We start from the raw sequence: 27,295 nt of genomic DNA, 5'->3' as shown, positions 1-27,295 counted from the left end.
GGCCATCTGATGTAGTGGGTGTTTGAGCATTATGTCCGGTAAGTACCATGTTGGGTCATGCGCTTTTGGTATGGCTGAGGCTATAGTAGTGTATACTGCATTATGGTCAGACCACGGAATCGGAATTATATCTGATGCAATAATTTCTGGTATCATTCCTATTGTTAGAAAAATATGATCTATTCTGGTGAAGGTTTGATGAGGGTGCGAGAAATAAGTGAATTTCTTTTTCATTGGGTTACTTTCTCTCCATGAATCTACCAGATTGTATTTGGAAAGAAGTTGAGAAAAAGGTAATCTAGAGGTTATTTTGGATGGTGTAAAAGGTGATTTATCTAGAAATGGGAGGAGGACCTGGTTCGAATCCCCACACATTATCACTGTTCCTATTTTGTGTGTATTAATCACTTGTAATATATGTGAGAGGAATGGTGTAGGTTGTTTGTTAGGAGCGTAGTAGGAAATCACCGTGATTGCTGTATCCATTATATAACCCATGAGTATCAGGTATCTACCTTCTGGGTCTTTAATTTCTGATGATAAGGTGAATGGTGTGGATCGGTGAAATGCAATTAGAGTTCCCCTTTGCTTGGTACAGGCAGAAGCCGTGTAAATTTGTTGATAAAAAGGAGAAATATATTTTGGAGTAGAATCTTTGGTGAAGTGTGTTTCTTGGAGGCATACTATGTGAGCCTTCTTGTTATGGAAAGTACGGAAGGCTTTGGTCCTTTTTTGAGGGACATTTATTCCCTGAACATTCAGGGAAAGTATATTCAGTGGTGCCATGGCAATAGATCAAATAGTTTTGACTTACTTTTTGTTATGCAGAGCTGACTGCACAGATCAACCTGTGTGGACTGAAGAGATGAATAGATAGAAAAGAAACCAGTGAATTCTGGAGTAAAGAGTAAACAAAAAACATATGAGATTAGATGATACATTGTATAAATTATTTTTTGCAAGTAATCACAATTTACCCGTGAAAGAGAATAAATATCTCTCTCAGGGGAATAAGTGCCTTCATCACACTCCCACATAATATGGTTGGGAGAATGAGGAGGGCTAATGGGGGTACACGGATCTTCCGCTTACAGGAGAGAAGTGCTATGTCAAAAGACATCAAAATGATGTTTCATTAATTGGAGTGCAGAATATAGTTTTTGTTGAAATTATTTATTCCAGGGTGGTTGTATATGGTTAGTCTTGCCCTAGGCTAAATAATTCAGTTAGAAAGGTACTGTTAATAACTTTGGTATTGATGAAGATAGTTTGAATTATTTTGGGATTTTAACCCTTTTAGAGTAAACAATTACATATTTTATTCATATGTAACTGTTTAGATATGTTAACTCATAAAATTGAGGTTGTATTGCTTCAGATTAGAACAAAAACATAATTCTAGGAACTAGTTAGGTAATAATATATTTGTTTTAAGAAAAGAAAGAAAAAGCTTCCATTACTTCTGGATTATTGAACATATTTGTCCTAAAAAGTAATAAATCTATTATTATTACCTGATAATATATAACTGAACAAGTATTTCCTTATTTCACTTATATATTCTAAGGCTATATGAATCAGAAGTAATAAGAAATATAACTGGAATGTAACATGATCCCACACAGTGTGTGACTATCAGAATGCAGTTACATTCAGTTACAAATACAGGTTTTTTATAGAGAACCATCTCTTAGTATAATAAATGAAGAGATATCAGGAATTAGGATGTCAGTCCATTGAATCTTCTTGGTCCATGGATGATGTGGCATAACGGCCTCTTTTGTGAGAATGATGATTCCCATTTTGTTCTGAAATTTTCTGGGTGCTGCCTGAAGGTGAAGATGATGCCATTCTTCTGCGTGTGGAAGTGTTGCTGCTTGTGGGTTCTGTCAGATTTAATTTTAAAAGCGTTTGTTGTAGTTCATCTGCTGATCTGCTTCTGTAAATTGTACCTTGGTAGTTAAATCTGACTGAAAAGGGGAAGCCCCATTGATACATAATGTTGTGGCGTTGCAGTTCCATTAGATGGGGTTTCATGGATCGTCTTTTAGTAATAGTAAGTTGGGATAGGTCAGCAAAAATTTGATAATTGTGTCCTTGAAAATTAAGTTCCTTTTTTTCTCTTGCAGCAATTAGTATTTGTTCTTTCGTTCTGTAATAATGAAATTTTGTGATTATATCACGTGGGGGTCCATCTTTCTTTTTGTCTGTGAGGGCTCTATGTACTCTGTCCAGTTCTAAACATTCAATAGGGATATCTGGCTTTAGTTCTTGTAATAGAGCAGTAATAGTAGATTGCAGGTCTGTCACAGTTTCAGGTATTCCCCTTATGCGCAAGTTTGAATGTCTGGCTCTATTTTCGTAATCTTCGAGCTTAGTTTGAAGTATTAAATTCTCTTCTTTTAATTGTTCCAATTCTGTTATATTTTCTTGGGTTGTAATTTCAATTTCATCCATTTTTATTTCTAAGGCTGCGGTGCGGTTTCCCAGCTCTCTTATTTCTTTGGTTAGGCTTTTTGTTATTTGGTCTGAGGTTTGTTTTAAAGCCTTATGAAGCATCTTTTCAAATTGTAATAATATTACTGGGGATACTGAGGAGGCTTGTGGAGAAGTTTGTGAGAGGATTTGTTCTGTATCTGACTCAAATGGAGAGTCTTGCTGTGACATTTTCTGTCTGTGAGAGCGCCCTGATGCTGTATCTTGTGAGGTGACTGGAGCTGCTTCAGCTGCAGTGAGTGCCTGTGAGCTCTTTGTGAGGTGATTTTTATTTCTGCCACGGTTTCCTCCCAGTACCATATTTCCTGCCCAAACTTTCACAGTTTGTTCCCAGGGGCAAAAAGGTTCAAATGGATACCTTTTGAGTCTGCAGGCTCCGCTTTGTCCTTCTCTTCTCTCCTCAGCGGTGTGGAGCTCTAACAATGCATGTCTGCTCCGCTAGGCTCCGCCTCCTGCCCGGGGGATACACTTTTCATACACTTAAAGGAAGGAAGACAATACAGAACTAGATGATGAATAGCTATGCAATTGAATTTTTCAGGAATGGTATATTTTATTGTAATCTTTTGACCAATAAATTGTTTTGACCAAATTAAAACCGAGATCTGCATATAATACTTTGTTCCAGATCCGGGACACCTTCTGCAGTAATTCTTTAAACTGTATCATATTTTTAGCTATCCACAAAGACTGAATAAAAAGTCTCTTATACTTTGTACTCTGAAGACAGAAAGAAGGAACATAATATTGGTTGCGATGAAAACTTGTTTGATAAATTGTGTCCTGCTTGTAATGATTTCCTTAGAGTTTTTCGGCACATTAGATTGCACAAAATATTATCAAGTCATTAGCCTTCAAAAATCCTGAAATGGAGATGCGTAAAATTATATAAATAAATATTAATATAAATACAATTTTAGCTTACATTAGCATTAATGTAATGCACATGTTTCCAGTGAAATAAAACTTAAGGAAAAAAATCCTCAGCTTTCTATTAATATTAAATTATTAAAATAAGGATATAACGAATCTCTTTTAGAAATAGATTTTTAGCCTCTTTTATGTCACCAGGATTCAGCTGATACTGTATATGCCACATTTTACCTGATTCTGCATACATTTCCTTTTACTGCTCTTTCTAAAATTATTTTGCGGTAAGATTCCTTTTATGGTAAGTCACAACCCATGTTTCTTTCCTTGTCATCATATCATATCTTACATTAACCACAAGCATATTCAGTTTGGATCCTAGCAGCAAACCCCAAAGTGCAAAGTGCAGCACACAGCCAGGGCCAGAATTATTCATATGCAATATAGGGAAACCCAGCAATGTGTGGTCAAACACATAAAGCCATACAGAGAAAATGATTGGTGAAAAATATGATCAAAACATCTGACTTATACCTGAAAATGAGACATAAGGTGATAAGCAGGGCAATCTACAAAAGACAGAAGAAAAATTATAAGGGAAACTATTATATTAGTGGAAACTGTTAAACTGTTGTGTGTTTAGACATTCATTTCCATTAAGCCTATACCAGTTATTTTTATCTAGGTCTGGCAACCAACTAATTTCGGTGGTAATGAAAGACACCCCTGGGCTGACGTTATGTAGGGAAAAGATCATCTGGGCGAGATGCCAATTGTTCCCTCACAGATAAACTGGCACAAGGAGGTGTCTACCTGCATTCCCTACCAAACCCTCTTTAGTCCCTTAGACAAGTGTGAAATGTGAAAAAAAATAATCTGTGTGAAATTTAAAATACTGTAGGTGACAAAGTTGAACAATAAAACTGATATTAACTATTACGTTTTAAACACAGTAAAACCTATGACATAGGCATGAGCACAAGGTGTACAGGGTGTGCTTGGGCATACCCTAATCCCCCCTTGCGGTTTCAGATTCCCCCTGCTTCCTGTCTCCATCCTGCAGTGCTGACAGCTTCCCTTCTCTCAAGAGTGGCTGGTGGCTGGTGAATATTTAATTAACAGGCCCCTATCTTTTTCTTAATGAACACAATGAGTGATCTGTACCGATCGCTCCTGTCTTCATTCTTAACTGATGCATAGTAAATTATGTCTACCTCAGGTTGCAGAGAAAGGGACTGGAAATCTCTGTCCTCAGTTTCTTTCTCTGTCTCAAAAGTGAGACATAAGGGGTGTGTTTAGATCCTTGATATTCCACCAAAGCCCCATAACGGGGCTCCTAAAAAAATTGTGAGAAAGTAATAAAAAATAATATTGAAATACAATAATATTAAAAAATATTGTAACAAATATTTAGAAAACAATAAAAATAAAAAACTACTGACACCAGTCACTGCTCTGCTGATATATATGCATGTGTGTTTGTGCTCTGGGGGGTGCTCTGGGGGGCATACCCTAATGCAATAGGCTGTGCACACCAATGACCTATGTTAAGTTTTAAAATAAATAATGTCTCTATATTGTTTTAAAAGTGGTAGAAACCTGTGGAAAATAAAGTGTAGATTATCAGGTGTTATTTTTATTATTTTTTTTTATTACATTTTATTTATTTTTTGTTTACATATCCACTGTTTTATTGTCACAAGATGACAGATATACCCACATAAAGTGCACCTGTGCCCAGACTCTAGATATTGAACTATTTACATATTCTTGACAAGCTGAAAAAGAGCTATAAAACAAGTTGACATTATTTTTTCTCTCCAGACTCGTCCAGTTTCTGTTAGTTTCCAATAGCTTGGTAACACCTGTTGTACATTTACATTGGAGGGCTGGTAAACTGCCAAGATTCTGTTCTCACAGAAAAATTACTGCCTATGTTGTGACCTTTCAAAATTAATTTCCTCACAATGTTTGTAGATACCAAGACCAATGAGGGTTTGTTTTAAAGTCTTTTAATTGTTTTTATTGGTATTTGTAACTACTTTTTAAGAGTGAATGTCAAGAATTACTATTATTATACAAGTAGCTTGTTTGCTATTACTTTAAACAAGCTGTGTTCTAGCAGAAGTAATGTTATATAGATAGTGTCGGCAGTTACATGGTTCAAAGCACCGACAGGGTTCTGTTAGAAGTAAATACCAATTTGCCCAGACATAATAATGCTATATTTGAAAATATGTTTCTTTGTTTTTTATTGCAGAATATTATTTGGCGGTTTAAGTTTTCCCAGTTGAAAGGCTCTTCGGACGATGGAAAAACTCGTGTAAAGCTGCTCTTTCACAATTCTGACACAAAACAAATTGAGATGAAGGTAAGCAATCTGGTCAGAAAATCAGCTATAATCAATGTAAAGTATGTGGCAGGCCAAGTAATGTGCAACAGACGCTACAAATGTTACAAAAATAATCATTGAAATTAGGGCACTATGAAATTGAACACAGGATGAGTTCCTGCAATAGACAGATAGTGCACAGTGCATAAATATTTAGCTTTAATTTAATCATCCATTTCCCATTTGCACTTCAAACTAAACGTTTTGTAGTTCTCTGGCTTATTATGTCAAGGACACCTAATACCAAACAGTGAAGTGTGTTTGTTTATTTCAAATTTATTCTTATTTAGGGCAATACCACCAGGCTGACAAGAGCAAAGTCTAATAGAGGAATTTGCATTTTTATATAATAAAATAAAGGTCTTACTAATTTTATTTTATTTGGAGATGGCAATGTCATGCCTCAAGAGAAATATTATGCACACAGTTGCCATCAACTGCATAAAAGGCAACATTAACAAGATAGATAGTTGGCGCATGAAAAATTGAAACACCATATGAAGAATACATAACTAGTCAGAAACTGACCAATGGGAACAGCAATGAAATTACCAACTTAGTATATTTAAAAACTTGTATACCAGTTGTTACCAGAGGGATCCAGTTGAAGTATTTAACCATTTTTAGTATCTTAGGGAAATAACTAGTTTGCAAGAGGTATATTGATGGGGATATCATTGCTAGTGATTACTGCTTGCCCCAAAACTTGCTGGGGGTTATTGCTGGTTCTTAGTAGTGGTTATTGCCGGTGGGTTTTATTGGGGTGGGGATGGGGGGGTTGGTTGCCCTGACACTTGATAGGGACTCTTGCTGGTAATTATTGCTGGGACGTCTTATAATATGAGTAAACTGAATTCCCCTCAGAATAAAAAAACTGTGATCTGGCATGCTGTAACAATCCATCAGTCCACATTGCCATTTTACTGAGCCTCAATATAAAAGCATTAGAACAGCATTACTACTTCTGCATTTCTTAAGAGATATGTTTCTGTTCAGCATTAAAAGTTTGCTGATAGTATTAAAAAATTGGATAATCAATTCAGGCATTTTGCGTTCATATTCATTCATATTTGTTTTAGTGATTGTAAAAGCATCCCATTGTAAGATCTAAACTGATAGCATTTGGAGTTTTTTTGGATATTCCATTTAGGAATATGCATGCTGTGCGCATTTAACTTTAGTTTGGATATTAAATTATTTATCATTTAAATGATATTTTAGTTATATATACTTGGAGGAGCTTTGACATTTGTTTAACAATAATACTTACAGTATATTGCCTAAATGGTGATACTTGTTGAATTTAATTGCTATTTATTTAGCATCTTATTCGCTGTAAGCTTTTTCATTATTAGGTGTATGTTATCTTGTCAGATTGTGAAGCAATTGGTATTTTTTTTTTATCTTATTCAAATTGTTCATTAGTAGTGATGAGCCAAACTGCCCTGAGTTTGGTTCTGCAGGTGTTCTGCGATTTTGGTATGCTGAACCCGAGACCCATTGAAATGAATCAGAGCTGAATCTATAAAAATAAAATGGCCATTTTCTGGGATATTAGGCAATGGGGTCTCAAAAAAGTAGCATGGGGGTTACTACCCTGGAAAACATAGATTACCATGCTTCCATATTTTGGCAAGCCTCCCCATGACCCCTCACGTCCCTTTTGGGGTCAGGATGTGTGTATGAGGCTGCCACATGCCTGGTTGAGGAGCCTGAAGAGATGAAGATGGCCTCTCTTACACATCCAGTTCAGGGCCCCTGGTAAGGCAAAGTGAACCCAAGGTCACAAAGTTGTGAAAGTGCCTTATAGTTTTTTTTCCAGTTGCTGGTGCAGGTAGACAGGCTTTTCTGAACCAGTCAGCTCTGAATACTTTCCCTCAAGAGATGACAGGAGACTGTGCATAGAAATATCAAGCCAGAACTCTGCAGCAGTGACTGACAACCACAGGATTTCAGACAGGTGGTAGATTGGCACATAAAATGTGCCCTGGGGCAGGTGTGTAAGCAGTAGTGTTATCTGAGAGACTGTAGACCGATAATTACCGTTGTGCAAAAACTTAGAATTTTTGCAGTCAGGCAAGCTGGGTCAGCAACTGGCGATCAGACCAAGTACAATATTGTAAGCAGGCCAGAGTCAGTGACAGACAAGTAGGTAAGAAGCAGGCAGAAGCATACAGTAGTTCAAGAGCAAGCAGGGTCAGTACAGGCAGATATAAGGAGCAGGTCAGGGCAAACTAGGTTGGTAATGGGTATGATGTCACAGATCAGAGATTCACTGGTAATGGCGCCAGAATTAGTGTCAGGTGCACAAAGCACATTTTCAAGCACATGAACACTCACCTTTTCAAACTCTCTGAGCATGGATATTTGACCAGAAGTGCTATTTTGCATATTATCATGACTGTCCTGACAAAGACCCTTGTCCCTTTAACATAGGTACAAGGTACTTGCAAGAGGCAGGGAGACCTGGGCCCCTAGCCATACTTGTGATGTACCAATGTTGAAAGGCATGTGGCTTAGTATGGCTCAGAAAGGAGGGGCACATGCTCATTGCTCTCCCTTTCCAGGCCAACCAGGCTGACTGCCTAGACAACGGCAGTGAATGTGTACCTTCCCTTCCAAGGCCATATGCCTTTCAACATTGGGAAGGTACCTTGAACGTTGGGATGGTCAAGCCTTGTCTCCCTTACAAGGCCCCTTGTCCCCATGGTGAAGAATGTGGGGGTTTATGGCAAGGGGCTTATCAAAATCCACAAGCTCTCTTTATAATAAGGGCCCCCCAGATATCCAGCCACTCTCCCCCAGGAAATAAATTTGGGGTACATTGGCAACCCTTATTACTCCCCCCACCAAAAAAAAATTAACTTTTCCTTGTTTCCTTATCCTAATTGATCATGTGGATATGTTCTAATACTGACTTTCTAGATTAACAAGAAATCTTGTCTAGAAGCACAGGAGAGGCATTATCTGTAATAAATCTCTATAAAAACTCTTATGCCCCGTACACACAGTCGGATTCGATGGGAGCTTGCTGTCGGAGATTCCAACCGTGTGTAGGCTCCATTGGACATTTTCCATCGGAATTTCCGTCACACAAAATTTGAGATCTGGATCTCAAATTTTCCGACAACAAAATCCGTTGTCGTAAATTCCGATCGTGTGTACATAATTCTGACGCACAAAGTTCCAGGCATGCTCTGAATCAAGCAGAAGAGCCGCACTGGCTATTGAACTTCATTTTTCTCGGCTCGTCATACGTGTTGTACGTCACCGCGTTCTTGACGTTCAGAATTTCTGACAAGATTTGTGTGACCGTATGTATGCAAGACAAGTTTGAGCCAACATCCGTTGGAAAAAATCCATGGATTTCGTTGTCAGAATGTCCGATCGTGTATACGGGGCATTACAAAAGTACAGTTTAAATGATATATTGTAGGAAAGGATTTAAAGTAGGTATATACATATGTAGGGATATGGACTATCTGAATAGCCTAAATGCAGTAGCTGACAGGCACATGCTGTCAGGCTATTTTATATAGTGATATGTCTATTCAATCTTACCAAGAGGCTTTGCTAAAGTGCTTCCATTTCCTCACAGCAGTTATTGGGCAATCTCTCCCGGCCATTCATCCTCTTCCCACAATGCAGTACCTTAAGCGGTCTACTTACAGGCCTGGGCATTGTCAGTGAGAAGCAGGAGGCATGCCTATGGCTATGCAAATACTGATTTTGACAGTCAGTATTTTTCTAGTCATTTTAGGCAGCCTCCAGGCAGATGTGGAGGAACAAAATGTATATTCTGGCAGCTCACATGTTCAGTTTAGAAGTTTTGTTATGTCTTTCTATTAGTTGCAATAAAAGGCATCATAGTTGGACACTTTTCATACACAAGAAAAATACTTTAAGAAAACACGTGTCCTTTCTAACCTTCAGTTTCAGCACTGTAAACCTTACTATGATAGAGCATCCAATTCAAATTTTATGTTGAATTTTATAGTAAAGTCTGGGAATGTAAATGTAAACTTAATGTTGGAAGCTCAAATGGCTGCTTATACCAGCAAATGCTAATTTATTGCTAAGACGATTAAATCATAATCAAACAAAACAGCCATAGCTACAACATAGACTAAATTATAGTATATTGTTAGGTATTTGCTATGACATACAAGCTGAATTACACACCAGGGACTGATTTGTAGTCATAATTATAAGATTTGTCCTTAGTTAAATGTTTAGATCTACTACACTACTACTATCTCCTCTTTTTTCTGGCAAATGTACATTCCTTCCTAAATCTATAGAAATCTTTGCCAGTGCATGGAAATTCACAGACCTGTAACTTTTCAGACCCATTAAGACTTACGAAATTTGGTAATGCAGTTTACCACAATGCATGGCAACACCTGTACCAACTTTGTGGTGCATTATGGTGTCATTCATTTCTAATGGCAACCCAATGACCTAATACAGGAGTGAGAAATGAACCTGTACTGCAGCACACCACAATGCAAAATGCCATTTTTTTTCGTGGCAAACCAATACAAAAAAACTGGAGCATTAAATGTTCCTGCACTGAAGAAAATACACAATGCCATTCATTTTAATGGAAACCCAATGAACTAAAACAGGATAAGAAAATGCACCTGCACTGCAGCACACCACAATGTACATGCCATGTGATGTAGTGCACTGTGTTAAAAAAGGGGGACATGTCAAATTTTGGTTGTGTTGTGATGAATGGGCTGCCTTAAAGCAGTAGTAAATCCTAGCTCAAAATAAAAAAAATTACCTGCAAGGCAATGTCAAATTGTGCTAGTATGCATAGCATATAAGCACATTATGCGAGACTTACCTTAAAACGAAGCCCTCCAATGGTGTGCTGTCACTGCTGACAGGGATTCCATCTTCACCCGGTCTTCCTTCCAAGTTTGTGGCCTCCGGCTACATGAGTGGCTGGAGCTGCAATGAAGTAACTCCCTCACATGCGTGTGGGAGCCCTGGCTTACAGCACGAGCTCTGAATGTCCGGCACGGTACACCGGACCTTCAGAGCGCATGCGCAAGTGACGTCACCGGCTGTATGCAGTGTGTATATTACTTGTATACAGTGCAAGTTTAGGAGATATTTACTGTACCTACAGGTAGGACTTATTATAGATCAAAATTTGATGTAAATCAAAAATGTGAGTTTACTACCACTTTAACACAGTGAACATTGCATACGACACAGCACGTTTAACACATGTTTGTTAATGTACGGCAGTGCTAAAGTGTGAGTGAACATTTATATTTATGTGTCATTGGTAGCATCTAGTTAGGTAGAGAGAGAAAGAGAAAGAGAGAAAGAGAGAAAGAGAGAGAGAGAGATTTGATGAGGATCAATGTGTCCAGCCTGGGGAGAGAGAGAGCTGCGTGGGAGGCTATAATAAGGAATAGGTAAGTGATCACCAAGGCAGGGAGAAGGGGAGGTCAGGTAGATGGGGAAGAGTCAAATTTTACTACCATGACCACCAATGTGGGTGTATACATTTCACTGCCATGACCACCAATGCATCGTTGATCAGTGACAGCGAACGACAACCCCATCCCTTCCCTTGTATTGGTGGTCAGTGACAGTGAAAGTTTACCCCTCTATCTCCTCCCTTGAATTAGTAGTTATGTCAGTGTAAATGAACCCTCTTGTACTGATGGTCATAGGGAGTAAAATTTTAATGCCACTGACCACCAGGGGGGTGGGGGATTAAATTTCACTGCCTTTGTCCACAAAGGGGAATGGTGGTAATAGTACTGATACCAGTGCTGGGGATTATTATTGCATTTACTGCTTCCAATGTTGAGGGTGATTGTGTCCACTATCATCAATGTTGAGGGTGATTATTTCAGCCACTGGCACCAATACTGGGGGTAATTATTATTGCCACTGACTAGAATGATGGGGGGGTTATTATTTTGCCTATTGACATCAATACTGGGGGTAATTTATTGCTGCCATTGGCACAAATGCTGGGGTTATTGTACTCTAACCTCTTCAACCTTTTTGGCCATTGAAGTGCACTATAGCCTATCTCTTTTCAATTGGTAGCTTGAAGTTACAGTATCTCACAAAAGTGAGTACACCCCTCACATTTTTGTAAATATTTTATTATATCTTTTCATGTGACAACACTGTAGAAATATACAAAAAAAAAAAAAAAAAATACTTGGGGGGCACACCCTAAAATGCTTTACATTCAAGATGGTGCTGCTATAAGACCAAAAACAGTACAAAACAGATTACAGTGCACACATACAAAAATGACATTTATCCTGCAAGGCTAGTTAAAAACACCTGAACATATTCAAAAATACAGGGGTTTGGTCACACATATGGACATATAGTGCTAAGCCCACTTGCTACGACAAAGTACCCCAAATTAGTGGGTCCTACCCTAGTAATAGAATGAAAGTACCTGTGTCTCAACGATGGGAGATAAACTCCTCTATGTGGGAGAACTGAAGGGATTCATCCTATGCAATGGTAGCCGCTAATAAGAGATAATGAAGAGGGGGAGGGGTGCTCCAGCCCAAGAGACCTGGTCAGGGTCCATACAGTATACAAAAACATACTTGGGGGGCACACCCTAAAATGCTTTACATTCAAGATGGTGCTGCTATAAGACCAAAAACAGTACAAAACAGATTACAGCGCACACATACAAAAATGACATTTATCCTGCAAGGCTAGTTAAAAACACCTGAACATATTCAAAAATACGGGGGTTTGGTTACACTATATGGTCATAACGTGCTAAGCCCACTTACTGCGACAAAGTACTCTGAATTAGTGGGCCCTACACTAGTAATAGAATGAAAGTACCTGTGTCTCAACCATGGGAGATAAACTCCTCTATGTGGGAGAACTGAATGGATTTCTCCTATGCAATGGTAGCCACTAATAAGAGATAATGAAGAGGGGGAGGGGTGCTCCAGCCCAAGAGACCTGGTCAGGGTCCATACAATATACAAAACGCTGAACAAATGACACTAACACTGAAGAAATTACACTTTGCTACAATGTAAAGTAGTGAGTGTATAGCTTGTATAACAGTGTCAATTTGTTGTCCCCTCAAAATAACTCAACACACAGCCATTAATGGCTAAACCACTGACAACAAAAGTGAGTACACCCCTAAGTGAAAATGTCCAAATTGGGCCCAAATTGTCAAAATGTTGTGTGGGCACCATTATTTTCCAGCACTGCCTTAATCCTCTTGGGCATGGAGTTCACCAGAGCTTCACAGGTTGCCACTGGGGTCCTCTTCCACTTCTTCATGATGCCATCATGGAGCTGGTGGATGTTAGAGACCTTGCCCTCCTCCACATTCAGTTTGAGGATGCCCCACAGATGCTCAATAGGGTTTAGGTCTGGAGACATGCTTGACCAGTCCATCACCTTTACCCTCAGCTTCTTTAGAAAGGCAGTGGTCATCTTGGAGGTGTGTTTGGGCTCATTATCACGCTGGAATACTGCCCAGTCTCTGAAGGGAGAGGAGCAATTTCAGTATGTCACAGTACATGTTGGCATTCATGGTTCCCGCAATGAACTGTAGCTCCCCAGTGCCGGCAGCACTCATGCAGCCCCAGACCATGACACTCCCACCACCATGCTTGACTGTAGGCAAGACACACTTGTCTTTATACTCCTCACCTGGTTGCCACCACACATGCTTGACACCATCTGAACCAAATAAGTTTATCTTGGTCTCATCAGACCACAGGACATAGTTCCAGTAATCCATGTCCTTAGCCTGCTTGTCTTCAGCAAACTGTTTGCGGGCTTCCTTGTGCATCATCTTTAAAAGAGGCTTCCTTCTGGGACAACAGCCATGCAGACCAATTTGATGCAGTGTGTGGTGTATGGTCTGAGCACTGACAGGCTGAACCCCCCACCCCTTCAATCTCTGCAGCAATACTGGCAGCACTTATATGTCTATTTCCCAAAGACAACCTCTGGATAGGATGTTGAGCACGTGCACTCAACTTCTTTGGTCGACCATGGCGAGGCCTATTCTGAGTGGAACCTGTCCTGTTAAACCGTTGTATGGTCTTGGTCACCATGCTGCAGCTCAGTTTCAGGGTCATGGCAATCTTCTTATAGCCTAGGCCACCTTTATGTACAGCAACAATTCTTTTTTTTAGGTCCTCAGAGAGTTCTTTGCCATGAGGTGCCATGTTAAACTTCCAATGACCAGTATGAGAGAGTGAGCATGATAACACCAAATTTAACACACCTGCTCCCCATTCACACCTGAGACCTTGTAACACTAATGACAACGGGGAGGGAAAATGGATAATTGGGCCCAATTTGGACATTTTCACAGGGGTGTACTCACTTTTGTTGCCAGCGGTTTAGACATTAATGGCTGTGTGTTGAGTTACTTTGAGGGGACAGCAAATTTACACTGTTATACTAGCTGCACACTTACTACTTTACATTGTAGCAAAGTGTCATTTTTTTCAGTGTTGTCACATGAAAAGAAATAATAAAATATTTACAAAAATGTAGGGGTGTACTCACTTTTCTGAGATACTGTATGTAATTTTAAAGAATATACTCCAGTTAATAATAGATCCATAGATCCATCTACTACAGGTGCCTTAGATAAATCATGTCAATTTAAAGAATAACTGATCCCAAAAGCAAAAATATATTGCAAGCTTTCAGTCTTTAGATATGGTGGCTGCATATGTGTTTTGTTTGCATTTTCAGGCTAAAAATATTTTTACCAAAAATGCAAAAAATGTGTCCTTGTCACTTCCTGTTAGCTTAAGAGAAAGAACAAACATATGTATCCTTCTTCTGTAAACTAATAGTCCCCTCAGCCTCAATGGAGAGGAGATGGTCAAAGGCAGGCATGTTTGAAGTCCAGCTCGGATGGTAACCATGGCTCCCTCCATAAACTGTATACAGTAGAGGAATAAATGTAGACTCCTGGGAATAGGAAGTGTTTTTCTGCAGAATAACAGGTGAAAAGAAAAAAAGAAAAGAAAAAATTAATGAATCACCTCATCTAAGGATGGTAAGCTGCAATATATTACATTTTTGTTTTTACATTTAGATAAGTTTTAAGGTAGGTGAGAAAACAATATGATTGAAGCACCCTCCTTCCTGCTTCGATCAAATGATCAAATGGGTGTATGATAGTGCTAGACCGATAAGAGTACATGTTGATTCAAATGAGTAGAGTGTATAGTGTGTAATTCTTGCAGAAGGTGAGTTTGTAAGTAAGGTGTGTAAGGGCCAGGGACTCCTTTAAGGCTAACATATACAAACAATAAAATACATACAAATATAATAAAAATAACTAGTCAAATTGTATGCTACCTTTAATTCATCGCTTCTGGAATGCTGGATACTCTTCATTTATTTCTGCCAAGATGGATCATTGGTCCACCTTATCTCTAATTAGAAATGTACTATTTTAGTTACCATCTCCCATTACCAATCTACAAATGCAAATCTCCACACAATGAAACTAGAGTGGTGGAAAGCATAATCATGTTTTTTTATTGCAACAGCACTAGTAGCAGAGCAATATCAAAGAAGAACTTTTATGAGGAAGAGTTTTTTTTGTGCTTTAGAATGCACTTACAAAGTTCAGAGTATAATATTATTTGGTTTTTGGCAGTTAGATAATAGGTTGTTTTGATGTGCATCAATATTTTAGGAAAGTGTTTATTTATAACTGTTGTACCAGAACTCAACTATTTATGGAGGGAACCCCATATATACTAAGACAATTTGGTGCAATTTCTCAAAAAACATGTAACATGAAAATCAAATCATGTGTAAAAATTGCAGACTGTGAACATACTGAATGTGGTGGTTAGATTGTGTAACTAACTCACAAGCTCTGGGGATTCTGGTGAGCAATGAAATCAGGCATCGTTGTTGTACATAGAGCTATGCCTAAAAATATATTTGACATTTGAGATTAATTTCAACAGCTATAGTGCCATTAGGGATACAGCACTTCAATGTCTACACACACAAATTGACATGACCAAATTTACAGTGCGTTAAAATAAATATTTTCTAACCTCAAGATAGGAAGCTTGGATGAATACAGTAAAAATGAGGAAGGGAAATTTACAAGAAACACACACAAATTATAATTAATTGTAAAATAGTTGGAAAGAACACATTTTGAGTCAAAGTTGTTAATACCTATGTGATAATATATACAGATATTTTTTTCTTTCATTTAGACTTCTGTTTCACATTTTAGGCTTTTGTTCGCATCTCCTTTAGAAAAACTACCATATACAGGGAGAGACTGAAGCCTTTATATATAAAACACAGATTTTTAAATTGTTGAACTGGAATAACAGTCCTTTGGAATTTTGTACAAACATCTGGTGACAAAATGGGTGTATTTTTGGTATTAAAAAAAAGGCTTACATACCTCACAAACTTAAAGGAAAGGGCATAGAATTGATGCTATACTACAAATGACTGCCTAACCAGCTTTGCAAACTTGGTTTCCTAAAGCCCATAATGTGTCTTTATAAATGGTACATATTTCTTCAAGATATGCCAAAAAAGCCAAGATAAAATTAAAAATAGTCAGGGATTGGTGGTATGGAAATAAGACAAAATACCAAATTCCCCTGGTGAACAAAATCAATGAGTATGTATATATATATAGATATATAGATATATATATCTATATATCTATATATATATAGATATATATATATCTATATATATATAGATATATAGATATATAGATATATATATCTATATATCTATATATCTATATATCTATATATATATAGAACAGAAAAGATATAAGGAAAGAACAAGTTAATAATAATGTGACATAAACAGTTATTAGACCCTGTGCCCTGTGACAGACTTACCCAGGACAGAGGCTTTTGCAGGGGACTGGATGCTAGCCTCTTGCTTACCGACTATGGGCCCTGACATTTGAGGGAGCTACAAGCATTTAGGAAGGTATTCTGTTATGTAATGCAAAAGGACATTATTAAGGTGGCCTTGATGGTCTCTGCATGCTTGTGATTCATATAGAAGATGTATGTGAAAGGAATGCTTATTAATGAGATCTGGAAAGCCCTGGGTCTCCTGTTGTCTACTAGTGTAGCTTCTAAGAGTATTTCACCCATTGTTGTTTGTGCTAATTAACCCTGCTATTATATGAAGGAGTTCTGTGTTGATGTTTATGATAATGTGTATTGTATAGTCGGCGAGCTAGGAGACGTGAAGTCTACCATAAAAGGTCTTATCTCTGAGTCACCTAGTCTGGGTAAATGATTAGATAACTAGCTCATGTTAATTAGGTTTCTGGTTACAGTTTTTATTGTAAGCCTGCTGTATATATTTGTGTGTCATCTCAAATAAATCAGTCCATGTTCAGCAACTAAACACGTATTGTCTTGTTTTGTGCTTGTGAGTGGTTGGAATATCTGATATCTATATTCAGACTGGGAGGAAGTGGTATATGACAAAAGCACTCACTCACTTGCTACCTTCTATTTAAAGAAACTCTCTTTCTTACATAAAGTGAATATTTCTGTGAGTTTAGGTTTGCCGTATTTGCCACAATGCTCAGTGGTTCAGTGAAACAGTGAGCAGGTCCTAATATCAGAGTCTGAGCAGGACTCTGACCATCATCAGACTATATTCCTAAAGCATGTGTAAAACCAAAACTTTTATTTTGTTTTAGATAGTTTAGGGTAGGGTTCACACTGCTATAAAGGTATTTTTGTTGTCCCACTGAGATTTCCTTTCACTGCGTGTCCTATGCAACAAGAATTTAGGGGAAATCTCTCCAAAGTGAATAGAATTCCAATCTTAGAGGGTTGTCATCAGAACAGGTGTCTCCAAATAAAGATTTTCTCTTACTTCTTGCTCCCATGACAATTCCGTTTTGTGGATTTCTCCTCTCTCTTCCCCACTCACCAGGACAATATTGGGGTGACTCTCCCTTAGGGGAGACACAGAAAGCAATAAAAAGTTGACAAAGAGCCCCTTTCTTCTTCACTCTGTCCAAAACAATGTGTATGCTTTGATGTACGGTGGGGACGTATTCAGACCCCCTTACATTTTTCATGCTTTGTTACATTGCAGCCATTTGCTAAAATCATTTAAGTTCATTTTTTTCCTCATTAATGTACACACAGCACCCCAGACCTAAAAATGGCTGTCCACCAACATTTACCATCCAACCTGACAGAACTGGAGAGGATCTGCAAGGAGGAATGGCAGAGGATCCCCAAATTCAGGTGTGACAAACTTGTTGCATCTTTCCCAAAAAGACTCATGACTGTATTAGATCAAAAGGGTGCTTCTACTAAATACTGAGGAAAGGGTCTGAATACTTAGGACCATGTGATATTTCAGTTTTTCTTTTTTAATAAATCTGCAAAAATGTCAACAATTCTGTGTTTTTCTGTCAATATGGGGTGCTGTGTGTACATTAATGAGGAAAAAATGAACTTAAATGATTTTGGCAAATGGCTACAATATAACAAAGAGTGAAAAACTTAAGGGGGTCTGAATACTTTCCGTCCCCACTGTACATGTGGGCAGTGTGAAGCAGGCGCATCCTTGCTAACTCATCTGAGCTGTAAGCCCACTGGGTTCTTGAGCTATGCCAAGCAGTGTGGGTGGGATCAATCACCCTGCACACGGGGTTACCTTTTCATGCAGAGAGTGCTCATCAATGCTTGCGATCAGGCGAGCATTGCAGTCATGTGAAGAATCTAACATTAAGGCAGTTCCCGATGTAGAGATGAGCCTTTACTGTGTGCAGCAATTAAAGTACAGAGTTCCTCTGAGAAGCAACTTGTCTCATGTCACTACAGACTGTATCTTCTATGTTTACATTAGGAGGGACGTGTTGAGCCTGCGCCCACTCCACAAGTACAGCGTACCTGTTACCCCACTCCTGGTAACAGAATGGGGTCCCATCTAGCACCAAACATGGACCTCATGTGTGCTCTCACTTAACTCTTCCCCTTCATACCTCATGGCCAGGCTATAGATCTCTGTAATGCAGCTTAGGATCCGGTTGCTATGGGATACCAACCGCTAGGATGGAAGCTAGAACATTGCCTCCCTCACTAATGGAGGACCTTTCACTTTATTAGGTACCATGCCTAATGGCTGATTGCTTGCATCTTGTTCCTTCACTTGGTTACCCTTAGCAACGGCTTTACTCTCCCTTGCCTTGCTGAGTTAACCCCTTGCGACTGACCTGCTTCATACCCTGTATGTACTTTACTGACCCAAAGTATTGTAGTGTATCTGTCATAGTACATTCATGCACCCATTTAGTGACTTCAGACCAGGCTCAGGAAACAGTTAACAAACTTTACTGAAGGTTCTGCAGCATAATAGATTAAGTGCACAAACAGTGTGTGCATCTGTCCCTAACTAGCTACTCTAGAGTGTGGCTGCCCAAGCATACCTTGCAAAGGTGAGAGTCAATTACTTGGTACAAGTCCATGCTGAAGTAGGAGAGAACCAGGGAGCTCCTGGGTGGCTGTAAAGGATTACATCTTCTTCTGTGAGTTTCTTGCTTCTCTTTCCATGTGGCTAAAGCTGAAGCAGAGCCCTCTCTGTAAAGCAGCTGGACATTACATCTTTATGGCTTGTTTCTGTCTTCTTCCCATGCAGACTCCCTGTGAACAGAGCCCTCCCCTTTTTATATCATCACAGGGCGAGAGGCAGAACCCAGAAAGAGTGGGAACTACAGAACAAGCATTAAGTTGTGAATTAAAAAACAACACCCTTAGGTCATACATATTTACTTATCTATATATATACATATATATTATGACTTTCTTGTTTACTACTTCAAGGTCTACCATTGACCACTCATCTATGTTATTTTTGGACACCGAATCCCCTACCAAATTCCGATATTATACCTTTTACCAATTCTCTGTACACATATGTGTTTCCTGTCTATTATATCCATCTATTGATTTATGTATTTATGTATTTATATCCACTTATTGATTTATGCATTTTTACTCACCATGCGTTTCCTGTGTTGCACTTTCTTGCCATGTGCTCCATACTGTATTTCTAGCTGAAATTCTGTCTCTCTATATATTTAGTTTTATGCATATAATTTTTATATCTATATTGTCTGTACATACGTGTGTGCTTGGTTATGTGTATATATATATATATATATATATATATATATGCACACATGTTTATATATGTATATACACACATATATATATATATATATATATATATATATATATATATATATATATATATATATATATATATATATATATATATATATATATATATATTTTTTTTTTTTTTTTTTTTTTTTTTTTTTTTTCTGATTTCTGCTCCACCTAGAACGCTTATACGTGGACTGGTATGGAACACAGAATACCATACTCCCCATTTCAGGCCATCTTTTCCAACTAGCCATTATGTTGATGTACAGATTTTGGCCTACTGGCCCATAGAGACTGCGCCCTGGTTCTCAAAGGCTCTGATGAAGAGGTTATCCTCAAAACGAGTCCTCAATATGGGCTCATGATACTTTTAACTCATTTTTATCTTTAAATTTCCATGTGTTTTATATTTTGTTACCTGTTTGGATTGATACGTAGTATTGGCATTATTTAATTGCTTTTATTTGCCTTTATTGGCTTTTATTTTCATATGAATAAATTTTATACTTTTGATGTGAGCAACTGATCACGCGCCCTTCATCCATCACTCTCCATAGAACAAGTATTAACCCTTCCCTAACCTGGGCAGACTAGCTAGTTTACTAACATGGTACATTCCCTTGTAGGCAGCTGTTTACAGACTGCCTACATAAGCTTTAGGTTGGACGATACTATCTTTCTGGAATTGCCATAGGCACCGCACAGAAGGTTGTGTTATTTTTGCCATCTCTTCTTGTTAACAGTAAATAAACTAAAGTAATGGTAAATAAAGTTGTGAGTCTTAGGCCTGAGGGACTAAGGACCTGTTAATAACTGGACTTGCTTATAAAGTAAGGACTCTGGCCCAGCATTACTTTTATTCAGATAAGAAGATACGGGAGGATTCCAATGAAGTTTAGGCAGTTAACCTACCAGGTATGAGGACAGGTATGTCAAATCAACACAATACATTATTTGTAAGCTCTGTTGACAAGTGGGGTGCAATGACTGATTCTCAGGTATCAACCCCATACAGTTACCAATATATATTTTTTTACTTATGTGTGTTAATGGGCTTTGGGGTTGTGTCAATGGTATTCATTTGACATCAGCTGCAGACTTCTGAGATCATTGAGAATTCATTAATAGGTTTGGCTTACCTCCTTCAGACATGCATGTTATATACTTCAAGCTGATTTTTCATTCTCATGGACTTTTTTGAGAATACAAAACCCATCTGAACAGATAAACAACCCGTCAGCACTAAAGGCCCTAAGTGAGTTAAAAAAGTTTAATAATTTTTTTTTTATTAATTGGTCCATCTTATGTGCTTAAACATTGAAAATAAGGCTAATCCTAACTATTTAAAAAAAAAAATTATTTCCCCTCCTCCGCCCCATGCTGTATATCCTGTATAAAAAAGATATGTCTACATATTTTTAAATCTGCTCTTGTCTGGTCATGTGATTCAGCAGCTCCAGCTCCCCTGTGTATGGGAGCACTTAACTATGGCTCTGGATTCCCAAAGCTGTGACATCACCTATAGGCTCCTTTCCCCTACAGCAGCAGCGGCTCACTGACACAGGGAAACCATAGTTGCAGAATTAATGTTCAACTGAATTATCAATTTAACTTAGCTAAATACATTCTAGGTCTCCTTGCAGAGGTCCAACGAGCCCCCTGCTGTGTAAAAGTTATACCTGCATAATCAGCAAAGCTCACAATCCCTGCTGATTGGAGAGCACCAGCTCTAACTGGTCAGGGAGCTTGTGGCCCCTCTACAGGGAGACTACTGCTTTAAAACAAAAAGCATTAGGTTTTCTCTACAGCATGCTGGCAGAGGACAGACATTTCTACTACGGCTAGGCTAAAAAAAAGTAATCTGTAAGACTTTGAAAACCTTTTGTTTTGATGCACCTGGAATGTATTTAACTGATTTAAACTGAAGGTTAAGTTGGGTTTTATTGATACAAAATACAAATGTCAGAAAACAATAGTAACAGACCAGGAATAATGAAACACTCTCACAACTGAAGTGTGATGGTTGTTGTTTTTAACTGCATCTGAGTACTCTTTGCCATTATTAAATATGGTATGTTTTAAAATCTTTAGAGTTGATGTAGAAACATATTAGTAAAAAAAATGAATCATTTAATGCATTGCCTAAACTGCTTCAACTTTGTAGAAAGTATGTCATCGTGAAATATTTCCTGGAAGAAACAATGGTTTCTTGGTACAAGAATAAACAATAATTGCATGGTTTGAAGATGTGTCTACAATCCTAATATATTTATTCTGCTTCACAGAAAACTGTTCTTGTAACTGTCATTGTCAAGATATGAACTAATGAAGCTGAGTAGAATAAAAGTACTCTAATCACAGCAAATAATATAAATTTCATTACGTAAAAACACATCATTAATAGTGTGCACTGGCACAGAAACACAGGTCCTGTTTTCATTTGAATTAGCTCTAGAACTAAACTAAATACATACATAATTAGATTAATATGAATATAGTTTGGGAGCTTCTATTCTATGTACTTTAAATCCTTTAAAATGGAAGCTACAGAGGCAGGAGGGGGTCTTGTTTTAGACCACATCATGCATATGTAGCAAAGTCCCGGGCCTCTCAGGGCCTAATGGTATCCTCCAGAGTTAGGGACAGCTGACATCCTTCTGTGTGGAGTGGGTTACAAGGCATGGAGGGTGTAATGCAAGGTGGATTGATAGGCGCCAGACACTTCTTGAATGCAAAGAGATTTATTATCTCTTAAACAGAACTGTGGGAGAGAGGGTTGGGGCCAGGACACCCTTAAGTAGATGCAATGTTATTTGGCAGATTCTGAGACTTCTATAGGCAGATAGCTATACAGGTGAAGGCCTCCAGCCGGACACCACTTCGGTATAGGTAGGACTGGTGTCTCCTATGGCAACAATCTTGTAGCTGTTACTAACGTTAAAGGTATTCAACTATCTGCAACACAAACAGTTCTCTTTACCCCACACTCACTCACTGTGGGTCTTCATTCTATTAGCTCCCAGAGTCTCTCTCACTAGACTTCAGATTCAATTGCCACTGGATCCCCTGAGCTCTTTCAATGTAACAGGCCGTATCTTCCTCAAGTGTCACCCCTGCTTCACTGCTGGGTCCCTGGCTTGGCACTCACAGATAGTCCTTAAGCTTCACCCCTGTGGACACATTAGGTCCCTGGCTTGGCACTCCACAAGTGTCACACCTGCTGTCCCGCTGGGTCCCTGACTTGAGACTTGCTGATTAGGGGTGCAACGGATCGTCACCGATCCGTGATTCGAGCGGTTCAGCTTGTTCGGATCGGCACACACACGATCCGCGGAGCTCTCCGCCTCCTTGGCCTTAGGGAAAGCCGCGGCTTCGGCCTAGCTCCAGAGCAGCGGCCATCTTGGAACACCCGGCGGCAGCCTAGGTGAGCGGCGCAGACAATCGTAGGGGAGATGTGGGGAGATGTGGATATTACAGTGGGGGGAGATGTGGGTATTAGTGGGGGAGATGTGGATATTAGTGGGGGAGATGTGGATATTAGTGGGGGAGATGTGGGGAGATGTGGATATTAGTGGGGGAGATGTGGGGAGATGTGGATATTACAGTGGGGGAGATGTGGATATTACAGTGGGGAGATGTGGATATTACAATGGGGGAGATGTGGATATTACAGTGGGGGAGATGACGTGGATATTACAGTGAGGGAGATGACGTGAATATTACAGTGGGGGAGATTGTGGATATTACAGTGGGGGAGATGACGTGAATAATACAGTGGGGGAGATTGTGGATATTACAGTGGGGGAGATTGTGGATATTACAGTGGGGGAGATGTGGATATTACAGTGGGGGGAGATGTGGATATTACAGTGGGGGAGATGTGGATATTACAGTGGGGGAGATGTGGATATTACAGTGGGGGAGATTCTGGATATTACAGTGGGGGGTTTGTGGATATTACAGTGATTACAGTGGGGACTATATGGTGGTGGAATTTTCACAGGTTTTTGTAAACTCAATTAATTTTTTTTTTTTGTTGATCCGAAAATGATCCAATCCCTGACTCCTGATCCGAGGAACGAACCGAACCGTGAGTTTTTTGATCCGTTGCACCCCTATTGCTGATGCTTTCCCACTTCTTTGCTGTCCCCAGTTGGCGAGAAGTCTGCTCTGGTATTGGCCTCAGCTCACTCACTGTAGTCTCCAGTAGGAAGGTGGATGGTCCCCTTCTGGTGACAGCTTCCCCTCTACCTCTGACCATGACGGGTTCCCCGGCCGGTGGAACCGTTACTTCTGGTTGGACTACAAGCCTGCAGTCCCAACCCTGCACTACTTCTGCATAGGCTCTCAACTAGCCTAGCAGCCAGATGTCCCCGGGATAGGCCTCAGGTTTCTGGCCTAGCAGCCCGGGGCAATATGACACACGTCCACCCAGACAGCCATCCAGGTGGCACAGAACCCTGATCACCTGACTCCACCCAAATAAATAGGTTCTCCCAGCAGGCCAAGGGACCCAAGAAAATCCCTGCCCATTGGTTGAGACACCCCATTCATTCCTAATCTTTTCTTGCAACGTCCTTGTCTAATGACACCAGATACCCGGCCATCTAGTACAGCAATTTCAGAATTAGGGTGAAATCAATTACCTCCTAACAATTAGCCAAGGCAACTATCACTTGGCAAATAGAGTTAATAGCAACCCTGCCTAAACATCGTAGTTCTACACATAGTTACTAGTTAATTCTGTTAATCCTGAGGAAGGGATGATAGTGTAGGAAATGTTTAAGCTCCTACCTGGCTTATTTTTTTCACAATCTGTATCCAAATGAAGAAATTTCCCTTACCCAACAGAACATGGGAGGAAATCTTTCTAAAGTGAAGGAAACACTCTCTTAGACAGCTGCCACCAAAATATGTCTCCATTTTAAAATGTCTTCTTTTTACAAACTCTGGTGACAATTCTAAATTTTGAAATGATTACCAGAACAAATAGAAAGATCGAATCTCCCAAGAGGGACCACGGTCAGCAATAAAAACCTATCATCAGTGCTAACTCCTCACCACTCTATCCATAACCAACACAAAATGTTTTGGCCTTAAAATATATCTTAACCCAAGAACAAAAAATTAATATATTGCAGCTCACCAGTTTTTGGATGTACTAGGTGCCTTAGTTTTCATTTTTTCAGGTTAAGAACATTAATAGCCAGTATAGAAAATACTTGTTGATCTTGCCAAAATGCAGTGCCTATGGCACTTCCTGTGAGCTGAACGAAAAACACCCAACTACTAATAGCCCCATTCCCATGTACAGGAGATAAAGAGCAGAAAGCATGTTTGAAGTCCAGCCTAAGTAACTATAGCTCCCTTCATACATACAGTGAAGATGTGAGTGTAACCACTGGACAGTAAGTGTGCTATTCGCAGATTTACCAGGTGAAAATAATGGGAAAAAGCCTTACAATAGAAAACATATGAAGACATTACATCTCAGGACTGGTAAGCTAGAATATATTACACTTTTGGATTTAGACATGCATTACTTACACTTTAAATTACCTAATCTAACTTGACATTATCTTGCCTTCTCTTACTAGGTTACTAACATCTGGCTTCTCTTTCCCTACAGGAACTTGAATTTCAGGATCTTACGGGTGTTTTACACTGTATTCATTCTTTCATTGCTGCTAAGGTTGCATCTATGGACCCCATGTTCATAAACAGCCAAAGTGCTGCAAGAAAATACATCTACAACACGTAGATCGAATTAACACAATGTTCAGAAGAAAGTTATTTTGCTATGGGATTTATTTCATGCACAATCCATTTTATTGACAAAAACTTTCGGAATACAACTGATTATATTTCCCCCAAGTCCATCTGTACATTTCTCTCATGTTTGTTTTATGTAAATGTGTATCATGAAACAGTTAAAAGCACATTTTTATCTACTTCTAATTTAAAAATGATGATGAAATAGCACTTTAAGATACTATCCCAGGTTTTTGAACAGTATTTAGGAACTGTACGTTTACAATGCTAAAAAGATTTAATGATAGGATCATGCTGTATATACGTATGGATAGCATGCTAATTATATTTTAGATTTTTTTAGTTATTTAGGGATTTCACTGCTACAATCAGCAGTGAGCAGCTTCAATGTAATATTTTGTTAATAGAATTTATGATTTTACCTACATGTATTTATGAAGTAAAATACAGATGGTCCAGGCATTTATGTATTTTGATAAGATATTGCATATTGTATATTTAATTGGTGTGTTATAAAGCTCATGGAAAATGCTAATTCTTTTAAAGATTTACTTTCAAGAATATGTTGTCCTTTTCTTTGTTCTGTGTGACAAGTTAAGAGGTGACTGTTGTAGAGGAATTGGTTGTGTTATGAAATTTGCACTGGGTATATGCTTTGCATAGCATAATAATTGTTTTTAAAATATAATACTGCAATAATTCTGTAACATTCTATGGTTGATTCTTACAAAAGTTACATTTTGCTTGGGAACTCCACAGGAAGAAAGTTCATTCTGCTCAACTTCCTTGCTCTGTTTTTAAAACAAAAAAGTATATACTTTATATATTTTCAGTACATCTCTGCTATACAACCATGCTTCTCTATGTTTTATCCCTTTACCATTCTGCAAGAACAAAAACTACCTGCTAGAAAGCCAGTGAGGTCCTACCTTCTTTTAGTAAGCTAACAACTGCTGCACTGAAATCTCAAGCTCTGCCTGCTGGACTACAGAATCTCACCTATCCCTCTTCCCTCTCTGTCCCTTTCCACTTTCATACATTTATCTCTTTCTTGGTAAAACAATTATACTGCCTTGATTCCCAAGAGCCTGTCCACAAACTGTATGCAGGGAAAGGGCTCTTGTAAGTTGTGGTTCTGGGGGTGTGCAACGTCACTAGGAATTGAGCTCCCTGCAGCTGCCCCTGTATGACATTTACAAGCCTGGTGATGGCACCACAAGAAGTAATAAAAGTTGTTTCTCCCCACAGCAACAAAGCAGAAGAAAACATAAATGCTGGGACATGCTCTACAAGGGAGTCATTTCTGTATTTTCTGTACAACATTTGCATTTTCAATAATGTCAAAGTCAAACAAATGCAAAACCCATAAAGTAAGAGAAAGAACCCGTAAATGTTTTTTTTTTTATAATAGAAATGTTTTATCTTTATTTTAGAAAAATTTCATCATTTAACATCAATCCCATCATTGGTCACACTACATATCTTTTATATCTGTTGATATATATATATATATATATATATATATATATATATATATATATATATATATATATAT

At 38.6% G+C, this 27,295-nt stretch overlaps 1 protein-coding gene across 3 annotated transcripts in view; it reads left to right on the top strand.

The window, feature by feature from the left end:
* Nucleotides 1-26,382, top strand: part of SNTG2 (syntrophin gamma 2) — an 827,232-nt gene extending 800,850 nt beyond the window's left edge. The window contains exons 16-17 of one of the 3 annotated variants that reach the window (XM_073625453.1): nt 5,627-5,737; nt 25,598-26,382. In XM_073625453.1, the coding sequence (XP_073481554.1) occupies nt 5,627-5,737; nt 25,598-25,729 (243 nt within the window). In that variant the 3' untranslated portion in view covers nt 25,730-26,382. The remainder of the gene's footprint in view (nt 1-5,626; nt 5,738-25,597) is intronic. The other 2 variants (XM_073625452.1, XM_073625454.1) reach the window with 2 other exon arrangements.
* Nucleotides 26,383-27,295: the final 913 nt, after the last annotated feature.

The sequence above is a fragment of the Aquarana catesbeiana genome, linkage group LG04, assembly GCF_042186555.1.
Source record: "Aquarana catesbeiana isolate 2022-GZ linkage group LG04, ASM4218655v1, whole genome shotgun sequence".
NCBI lineage: Eukaryota > Metazoa > Chordata > Amphibia > Anura > Ranidae > Aquarana > Aquarana catesbeiana.
The sequence above is the reverse complement of the archived record's forward strand: the minus strand, read 5'-3'. Positions and strand labels throughout refer to the sequence as shown.